At 32.4% G+C, this 10,679-nt stretch overlaps 2 protein-coding genes across 5 annotated transcripts; one reads left to right on the top strand and one right to left on the bottom strand.

Moving 5' to 3' along the window:
- Positions 1 to 10: 10 nt before the first annotated feature.
- On the bottom strand, positions 11 to 4,628 carry LOC140048809 (G2/mitotic-specific cyclin-B3-like). The gene is made up of 10 exons (XM_072093601.1): positions 4,550 to 4,628; positions 4,154 to 4,232; positions 3,721 to 3,831; positions 3,236 to 3,490; positions 2,758 to 2,883; positions 2,135 to 2,368; positions 1,705 to 1,860; positions 1,281 to 1,430; positions 1,005 to 1,135; positions 11 to 700 (listed from the first exon to the last, which is right to left on the bottom strand). Exons 2-10 carry the CDS (start codon positions 4,202 to 4,204, stop codon positions 646 to 648), a joined length of 1,269 nt encoding a protein of 422 aa, XP_071949702.1. The 5' UTR covers positions 4,205 to 4,232; positions 4,550 to 4,628; the 3' UTR covers positions 11 to 645.
- Positions 4,629 to 4,911: 283 nt separating this feature from the next.
- On the top strand, positions 4,912 to 10,612 carry LOC140048805 (uncharacterized). 4 transcript variants are annotated; one of them, XM_072093592.1, is made up of 11 exons: positions 4,912 to 5,006; positions 5,496 to 5,678; positions 5,874 to 5,975; positions 6,068 to 6,232; positions 6,516 to 6,757; positions 7,107 to 7,220; positions 7,479 to 7,656; positions 8,268 to 8,367; positions 8,793 to 8,902; positions 9,202 to 9,333; positions 9,602 to 10,612. In XM_072093592.1, the coding sequence occupies exons 2-11, from the start codon at positions 5,574 to 5,576 to the stop codon at positions 9,725 to 9,727; spliced, it is 1,374 nt and encodes a 457-aa protein (XP_071949693.1). In that variant the 5' UTR covers positions 4,912 to 5,006; positions 5,496 to 5,573; the 3' UTR covers positions 9,728 to 10,612. The 4 variants fall into 4 exon arrangements, with proteins under 4 accessions (XP_071949693.1, XP_071949694.1, XP_071949695.1 ...); XM_072093593.1 differs by having other exon boundaries at positions 4,918 to 4,978; XM_072093594.1 differs by having other exon boundaries at positions 4,977 to 4,995.
- The last annotated feature ends 67 nt before the right edge of the window (positions 10,613 to 10,679 follow it).

The raw sequence follows: 10,679 nt of genomic DNA, 5'->3' as shown, positions 1-10,679 counted from the left end.
AACATATGTACCGATTTATAGTGACAATTTATTATAGTCTTCTATAATCAACATTTAAAACCATGACAACACATCTACATACTAAAGCTATACTACTATTAGAGTGGATAGTGTTATTTACAATTGATCTGCTTTACAGGTATTAATATATGGATGGATGACATTTTATACATTTTTACAAAAACCATCGTTAATAAAACCTTTCATTCACTCGAACATTTCATTTTCACACAATCGTACATCACTTATACATCATTATCGCTTTAATTTGCTAATTGAAATAGAGAAACATTATCAATAAGAAGCACCAGTACATATTTAAGAAAGAAATGTTAAAATTAAAATCATTCATAAAAAGAAATACAGTACCCATCAATACATTTTCATAATCCACATATAAATGAACTAAACAATTGCCAATGATTGGAATATAAAAAAATGTTCAATATAAAATGTAAAAATGTTTTTTATAAAAAGAGCCATTATGAAATAGACTTTAAAAATTGTCGTACACTTATTGATAAAATAGTATATAAAATAAAAAACTTTCAACAATGATTAGAGTTTTGCATATTACGTTTGTACATGTTATATCTCGATTTTTAAAAATGTAGTTCACGATCAGAAAGTTTTAGTTACAAATGGCTATAGCTCGGTTAAAACATCAAGTGGGGCAATCTTGGCGACTTCATTGAAGACACTGAGAAAAAAAAAAGGAAAATGAATGATTAGAAAAAAGAAAAGAAAAGAAATTACCCTGGCCAAATTTGTTTCTCCCTGTCTACACTATCAAACTTTATGTGACAAACAAATTTGATGTGTCCATATATGGACATCATGCTGTAATCACTACCATATTTGAGCACATTACACTTTTTTTGTCAAACCAGTTTGATCGTGTAGACAGAGCTAACAGCAGAAATCACGAATTTATGTAATTAATATGAATTATATAATTTAAAATTTTTAAAAATTGTCGCGATATTTCTGTTTGAAATACTTACGGGTGTGAATATTTGTTTCGTACTGTCATTAGTCTCTCGTCAGGAGGCGACGAAATAAGTGCGTTCAACTGGAGTACTGTTGGCGCCAATTCTTTGTCTGTGTACCCTGAATAGTGCTCCAATGTTTTATCCTGTATATACAGTATAATAAAACAATTTATTTCAATAGACAGAAAAATCAAAGCTAAAAGTACTAAATCGAAATACTAGCCATATCAATCAATCGTTTTAAAACTAACAAAAGTTTTAACTTAAAATAAAGAGTACTTGACATACCCATTCGCCAGCCTTTTTCATACGGAATGCCAGGAGCAGAGCTGCTGATGCTACTTCCGAGTCTCGTTTCTCAATGAAGTCTGCATCGTGCAGAGAAGTTTCCAAGATGTACCTTGCTAATGTCAAAGTCTCCATGGATGAACGAGCACACTAGAGTAGAACGGAAAAAAGCACACATTGTAAGTCGGAACAATAATTACATACAAAGAATAACTCTCTTCTCTTTTGTTTATATTCATTCATTATATACATAGAAATTATACAAAAACAGTTAAATAAAAAAAGTGAAAACATTTACAAAGTGTCATCACTCACGTATGGTATACTGACAAGTATTCAGTGCCTAATTGGCAGCTGGATAAAAGCCGATACGACCAGTAACGTCTACCGCAATATAATTAATTTATTAATTAGTCAAACTTACCTTTGCAAATCGCCTGAGAAACCTATAGGATAGTGGGATGCCAAGATCAAACCCAATTGTCTTTAAAATACTCATTTCCATCAGAATAAAATCTTTTCTTTTGTACGCATCATCGCATATGTACTTAAAATCATCTAGAAGTGGAGGACATCGTTCCTGTACAAGAAAAGATTATATTTAGTACTACAGCAATAAATATGTTTATATAATACACAAGATTCTGAAGCTCTGTCTACACTATCAACTTCGTGATAAAAAAAAAAGTGATGTTCCCATATATGGACATGTCATTACTACCATATTTGTGCATATATCACTACCATATTTGAGATAGTGTAGACAGAACTTTAGCAAAAAGTGTCATAGGTTTCTGCAGAGGAGGATTCAATATTAACTAAAAGTAGTAAAGTAAATCATGTAAATTTCTTACATCAAATTTACATGCAATAAACAGAGCAGTGGCCCCAACCAGCTGCAGAACTTCACGCCCAACTTTCTTTTTTCGCATAAGATAGTGATCGACGAGTTTCACAGCTAGGTACAAAGTTTCGTGGTTGAGTTCAAAACTCTCCTGTATTTCTACCAACCAGTCCACCAACACGGCACGCATCTGTCTTGTTATTTCTACTTGATGCTCAAAATATGGTGTAATTTTAAATTTTATCTGCAAGAAAATATAATACATAGTTAACGTTATTATTACAGTTATCTCCAACCACTATAAAGTACTTAAATGTAATATTCTATCTTAAAACATTTTCAAATGTAGCTGTGCTCCGAGTGGACAATCGCATATAGGATATGGCTATTGGGTGACCCACCACAATACAGTCGAGTCTAATAATAATAAAAAGCAATCTAAAGCTCTGTCTAAACTATCAAACTTTATGCGACATAAAAATGTGATGTGCCCATATATGGATGATGTCATGTCACTACCATATTTGAGCATATCACTACCATATTTAGGCACACTTTTAGTTTGATAGAGTAGACCGTCTTAGGATAGGTTAATTTATTAATTTAAAAACAAACATGAAGCACTGTGGATACCTCTCGTTCTTGTTGGTATTTGAAAATATCATTTGCATACACAGGAGCCTCATATGGGTTGTCAATATTTTCTGCATCAATATCTCTAAAATCATCTTCATCATCATTTAAATTAATGGTTTCAACCTAGAAAAACAAAAACACCACATGGTGACTTATTTATGCCCTTTCCAACTTGAAAAACAGAAACTAAGATCTATACACTGTCGACTTAAGCTCTGTCTACACTATCAAACTATTTTTACAAAAAATGTATGATGTGCCCAAATATGGTAGTGATATGACATCATCTTGTCCATATATGGGCACATCACATTTTTTTTTCACATAAAGTTCCGATAGTGTAGACAGAGCTTTAAACAAGTAACATAATCCCACAAACAGCGTAGACATTAATTGGTATATTTTGCTTTTTATATCATTCCAACCCAAAAATTGAATTCAATATTAATCGTATGTATGTTTTAAAATTACTTACACCAACTTTTAAATCTATTGCTTTACTAATTTCGCTGTTTTTATTGTTCATGAATACTTCCATTTCACTGTTATTCGACCCCTGTGAACTATTTGACCCTTGCGATGATGATATTTCAGACACCTCCAAGTTTTCATCTTTAATTTTTAAATCTTCTTTACTGGTCTGTGATCTCGTTATCTTCTTTTTTGGCTGCTTCTTCAATTCAGCTTTTATTCCTCCTTTCTTGACTACATTGTTTTTAGTTACAAAAGCCTTTTGAAAAACAACAAATTTTAAATCACAACATATTTAAATTTGTGGAACAATAACTATCCCTAGATGTTCTAAAAAATCAGCAGACTGAATAAGTAAAAATGAATGATTACAGTATAAACGTCAATGTTGAAAATTGTAGAGGCAGCAGAAAATATGTGAGCAGATACCAAATGAAAAGAAAAAGGTCAGAGGGGCATAGAAACACTTCTTTTTAGCAGCATACGTACATTTGTAATATCCATGAAGGCTCTTTTACTAGCTTTTTGATTTTGTGGCGAGCCTTCGGACCTTCGTTTGGCTCGAGTAAGTGGCTTCTGCATGCCGACATCTTGGTGAATCTAAGAAACAATAAAACTTATATTACGATACCCGTAATCGTAATCTTGTTACAAATTTTTTCGATATATACCCATATATAAAGTTCAATAATATTTTTAAATAATAGTAGGCCTAGGGGCCTACTGTAGGCTATATCAAATGTTTATTTGGCCTGAGTAGAGATAGTGAAAAAGGCAAACTATTAAATCGTAATAAAAATGTATTGTAAACTGGGATGGGTATATTCATGTGGAATACAAAATTTAAAGATTTGAACAATGCACAAATCAATATGAATGATTTTTAAAGATTATTTTTATTGAATGATTGTCTTCTTCTTACACTCGTTAGAACTCCTGTTCTCTTATTATTTCTCAATACTGGTTGAGGCATGATTGTTGTTGTTGGGCGAATTGAAAATCTGAAATTTAAAATGTTTATTCATTTTAGTTTTTGAAAAGCTGGCTAAAAATAAATACCACTGCCGTGCATACACCAAATACAAACAACAGCTGACGATTCGGATTCCTCTTTCTTCTTCCAAACCCGAATCAGATTGGCCAGCGAAAGCCACACACACGGGGACGGAACGATGGTGGTGGAATCGATGTGTGGCTTCCGCTAAAAAGTAGTCGTGATTATTTACAAGATTCAAGCCAATAAATACCACATAAAAGTACACATTCATATAAACTATTATATCGTTAATCAACAAGTAACTACTTGTTACATATTTACCAAAAATAACGTCTGTTTCCGACAAACTTTCAGCACAGTACTGTCCTGTTGTTGAGCTGCATTCGAATTTGACGCCTTCTACAAGTTAATTTACATAATTTTCTTGGACGCGTGAATTGTTCGTTCTGATTGGCTTATTTCAAACCAAGCAATTTGTCTTATTTCTTAAGATTTTATAATAACCACATATATATTATATTTATTTAAAAAGTGATTTTCTGAAATTATTGAAAATAAATCTTTACATTTATGGTATTTTATTACTTTTAAAAGTGATAACATTTGGACAATTTGTAGCCTTTGTTTACATTATCATGAAATAATTTTTGTTCGTTTTTACATGGCCATTTAAATTAAAGATGGCAGCGCTCATGCTTGTTTCCATGTTTTCTTCCCTTCAAATAAATTATTTGGTTTTCTTACACAATAGTATTATTTATTTATGAGTAAAACATTGGTCCGCAACATATTTTATAATTATAGATTTTCAATCATGAGTTAGGCCCAAATAAACATTTGATCTAGCCTAGCTAGGCCTAGGCCTAATACTGTATAAGTGTAGGTAGTAGGCCTACTAGGCGGCCTACAAACACAACGAAAATCCCGACAACAACATGAACTAATAATAGGCTAGTGTATTATTTCCTGAACAGAACAACCTAGTTTGAATGATTTAAAAAAAATTTGCTTACTTTTATGTTGGTTTGTGTATCACTATCAATAATATATTATTAATTATGTTGGCATTTCTTTGTTTTTAATTTATATTTAATACTGTAATTCGTTTGGTTGCAAAATGTAGAATTTCTCGTCTTTTTTATCCACATTTTCTGTAAAATCAAATACTGTACCATCAAGTATGTGATGTGGTCCATCATAAGCACCACCAATACTTACCAGGCTATGTTATTTTAGAATTTAAACAAGTTTTTAACCTTTTTTGCAGGATAATTATACTGGACCATTTTGCAGGGTAGGACCATCAGTATATTGCTTTTGCAGCTTGATAATTTGATAGATTGTAATGTCTAGAATGGATACTAATAGCCTGTCTGAAGACCCTTCTGTTCACCAGGAACTAAACCGTGCTGAATACTTAAATTCACAAGATAGCCTTCTCAGGGTAGAGGTAATACGTCTTGCCTCTATATTTTATTAGCTGAAGTTCAATAGTCCATTTCAACTGGAAAACTACATTACAGGTACTTATCAATGGAAGGAGATCTCCTAGAGGACCAAGAACTACTCCAAACATTTTTAAAAAGCAATAAATTGTTAATAGAGCATTGAAAAAACAATTTGTATTTATTTTATTTTTTTTCAGATTTCAGATATTGAACGAAGTGGTGAATACTTCTATACTACAGGGATTCTTAGGCGATGCAACCAACAAGTTCTAAAACCTTATTGGCGCCTTTTGATTTTTGTAAGTTTGTTGCTTTGTTAATATGACTTCTCAACCACAGTATCAACAAATCAATTTTTTACCATAATTTTATTTCAATTTTGTAATTTCAGATTAGTTGGCGGCCATTTGCAAGAGATCGAGTGCTACGTACTTGCCGATATACTGTCTGGAATGTTTTCTATCCTTGCATTATCACATTGTTGTTGCTTTTTTCTTACATGTACAGTGTTCTTGTTTGTACAAGTCCCACTGTTGTTCTTAAGAGTCGAATAATTGTAAGTTAAACTATACCTTTTAAGTTGACATACATAGTTAATAGTAAAATAGTCAAACCTCTAAACAGGCTTGTATAAATACTAAGTATTCACTCTAAAGCTCTGTCTACACTATCAAACTAGTTTGACAAAAAAAAAATGAAATGAGCCTAAATATGGAAGTGATATGCATAAATATGGTATTGATATGACATCATCATGTCCATATATGGGCAAATCACATTTTTTTGTCACATAAAGTTTGATAGTGTAGACAGAGCTTAAGATATAAAATTGTTTTCAGGATCTCCAATCAGTCAATCTGACAGACCTGGAACACGCCCATAAAAGGGAATATTGTCGTGATATTTTCTCCATCTCTATCCTGCCAAACATCTTGCACTTTCTGGTGTTCTTGTATGGCTTTTGGTACATTAGAATCCAGGAGAATGAGCAGATCTATGCTTTGATTGAGCAAGTGTTTCTGCAGGCTAATCCAATGCAGCGTGGCAGTGTGACGCAAGGTGCTATTATCAAATCATTAAGGTGAAAAGCTAGTGGTTGTGCAGACAGTCTAAACTCTGTCTACACTATCAAACTTTATGTGACAAAAAAATGTGATGTGCCCATATATGGACATGATGATGTCATATCTCTACCATATTTGGGCATATCACACTTTTTTTGTTAAACTAGTTTGATAGTGTAGACACATCATAATAAAGTACAGTACAGTATAGTGTGTTATGTAAAAGTCACATTAAAAGTAACAACAACAATAATGATTTCCACTTTATATATTATGCATACACAACTTGAGAGAGTTTGGCCATAAGTAGGGCAAAAAATTCATGATTTTTTCTAAATATATAAAAACAATTTTTATTTTATGTAGATTAATTCTTGTCTGTGGCGCACTGTGGACATTTTCAACTGTTGGCATCAATGGGTTTTATTTACCTGTTTTTACATATAAAAAGTCTACCTGGAAACCCAGTCATAGTAGTAGGTAATTAATAAATTATAATACCTCTTGCGGACGATCTTTTGGCCTAGCTAGGTTTAGTTTTGTAGGCCTGGCTGGTAAACAGCAGTAACGTACAAACATCGTACGCTAGCTATAGGCCTTGCCTGATGTTGATGTTGTTGCTGCATTAATTGGCTTTCTGTCCATTAATACAAATTGGGGAAACCTGGTACCCCAAAAATGTCTGATGGATAGTATATGATTATATTCTATATGTAATAATGATGATTTTGTTTCCAGCAATAGTATGACCATTGTTCTGCTGGTCATTGAACTTCTAGGGAAGACACTGCAACACTTGATTGACACTGCAGTTGTTGTCAATTTCACTGTCCAGTGTGAGGTCATCATGTACTACATGAAAATAATTGGTACCAGAATGCAGGAGAAGTCTTCTGAGCTTAAAACCATTATGAATGTATGTTATTGCTCTTGTTTATTTTATAGATATTCAATGGATTTTTAATAAATGCAACAAATATATTTGTTGAGTGGGGTTGTAGTTAAAAGGTTTATCGCAAATAGCGTGAGCGATGCATGATGGGAAGTGAAAGCAATAGCGCCACCACCAGTATATAAAGTTGTTATACGTTGATGCTATTGCTCCCAAACCCTTCCCATTGTCTTGCCTTGTGCAATGACGTTTCTCTTGCTATTTTTGATAAACCTCATGGTTGGATGGGTAAGCTGTTTCCCTACCAATCTCATGGTCCATGGTTCAAATCCTCTCATCTAGTTCTAGGACTTTTTGTAGACCAACTTGTGTGTACAGAATCATATCCAGGTGTCCCCTGACAGATTTGTTGTTGTTAAAAACAAATATATAGTTGTTTTTGATATTTATTTATTTCATTTCAAGCACGACAAAATAAAGTAAATTTGTAACTATGTAAACCATCCTTTTAAGACTTAAAAGGATGGTTTGACACCGTCACAAATTTACTTTATTTTGTCGTGCCTGAAACTTAATAAGTAGTTATCCAATTACTTGTTTTGATGTTATTAATGCCCTTTTGTGTGTGTTTTCAGGATATTCTGAGAGTTAAACAGTCCGTAACCAGACTAAATGGACCAATCGGAAGCATGACGTCACTATGTATATTTTATTTTGCTCTTCGCTTTGTTGTTGGTAATTTTTACTTTACTAAATTTACCATTTAATTAATTTGGTGCGTTATTACACAAGGTATTCTGAAGAACTGATTACAGAGTTCTTGGTTCACATCCTGTCGGATGTCTGGATTTTTTCACATGACAAAAAAGTGCAACTTTACATGCTTATGTGACAAAAAAATGTGATGTGCCCATATATGGACATGATGATGTCATATCACTCCTATATTTGGGCATATCAACTCCTATATTTTGGGCATATCAACTCCTATATTTGGGCATATCACTACTATATTTTGGCATATCACTACTATATTTAATAGCGTAGACAGAGCTTTTGTAAAATAAATAGTATTGCTTGACTATCCAAAAGATGGTGACTATATTACTGATTGCTATTACAAATGAACATAACACCTCATTGTTGTATTGTGTGTTCAGGACTTAGTATTCTTATCAATAATCATGGTGAGCGCAAAACGATGGTTTGGATTTACTGGTGTTTATATTGCTTTATTTGGTTCGTCATTATGATATTCCCATTGTATCAAGTAAGTACACGGATTTATTTCATTCCAAAGCTCTGTCTACACCATCAAACTTTATGTGACAACAAAATGTGATGTGCCCATATATGGACATAATGATGTCATATCACTACCATATTTGGACATATCACTACAGGGCAGATCAGACTTCTTTTTGTCAGTAGTTCGATAGTGTAGACAGAGCTTAATAAGCATAGTTTAAACCAAAAAAACAAATAAGTCTTATCGGAGGCACTATTGACCTATAGTGTAATAACAAGACCATTCCATTGCTTTGTTTATCCTTCCATGTTATTATTTAGGCAGCTAGAGTTAATGCTACATGTGATATGTACCAGCAAGAAGGTCATGAGGTCAGAGTGTTTGGTTATCATTCCAGCACGCAAGCTGAATTGGACTCATTTCTACTGTTTATAACAAGTGCTAAGTTAAAGGTATGTTGTCTAAGAAATATACTGTAGTTTAGCAACTAATTGGTGAAACACACAGTATAACAGGCAAAAATAAGAAATTTGATACGTATATTAAGTACTGTACAAGCAATATGGTCAAAGTTCAAGCAATATGGTCAAAAGTTCATGCAATATGGTCAAAAGTTCAAGCAATATGGTCAAAAGTTCAAGCAATATGGTCAAAAGTTCAAGCAATATGGTAAAAGTTCAAGCAAAGTTAAATACCATATGTATTTTATATTTTTTTCAGGTTAAACTATTCTGTCTTCCAATTAAGCAGGCATACATTTGTATTGGATTTGTGGTTGGATCGTTTACGTTAGTTATACTACTTCTCGCCAACATCATCAGACCAAATGACTTGTTATTCTTTTAGTTCTTACCCATTCACCTAAATTCAGGCCACCTGATTGGTCTATATTACTTTACCTTTACGTTACTAAAGCTCTGTCTACACGAACTAGTTTGTGCCCAAATATGGTGGTGATATGCCCAAATATGGTAGTGAAATGACACCATCATATTCATATTTGGGCACATCAAATCTTTTTGTGACATAAAGTTTGATAGTGTGCAGATTGAATGAAAGTAACCACGCCCTGGTAGTAACCACGCCCTGGTAGTAACCACGCCCTGGTAGTATTCACTCAATTCATTTGGCATTCTCATTTAAATGCATGATTTTTTTCAAGGTCTTGTTTTAGTTTTTAACCAAAAATTCTGTCACATCTAGACATTTAGTGTTACAATCTAGACATTTAGTGTGTTGATAGAGGATGTAGTGATCATTATAAAGTGAATTTTTTAGAATTTGAATTCCAAATATGTTATTTTATTAAATCTCACCTCGATTTGTTGTAAATAACAGCTGGTGCAATTTAACTTGATTTATTTTGGATTTCATTTTGCATATTTTTTACAATAAATTGCAGTATTTCAAAGTAACTAGCTGAATTACAGTGCAGTATAAGATTGTTAATATGAAATTTTTATTTTATAAATATATTTTTTAATACAATTTAAATTTAGATTATTTTATAAGAATTTGCATAAATATTTTCTGGAAATATTATATATAGTCTTTATATTGTCCAGTATAAAATATGTCCCGTATAAAATAGTTTTGGATCATTATAAGCATTTTATTTTTAATAATTATAATACATAACTTTTATTTTTATAGTGGCCGCATACAATGAACCGCTACCATAACATCCAAAAGTGCTATTAGGTTAAACGATTAATAAATAACTATATTTAAAAAAAGGTAAATGTTTGTTATTAAATTTTTCAACATTCATAATAAACTGAAGCCTGAGCCTTTATTC

Source organism: Antedon mediterranea, chromosome 5, assembly GCF_964355755.1.
Source record: "Antedon mediterranea chromosome 5, ecAntMedi1.1, whole genome shotgun sequence".
Taxonomy (NCBI): Eukaryota; Metazoa; Echinodermata; class Crinoidea; order Comatulida; family Antedonidae; genus Antedon; species Antedon mediterranea.
The sequence above is the reverse complement of the archived record's forward strand: the minus strand, read 5'-3'. Positions and strand labels throughout refer to the sequence as shown.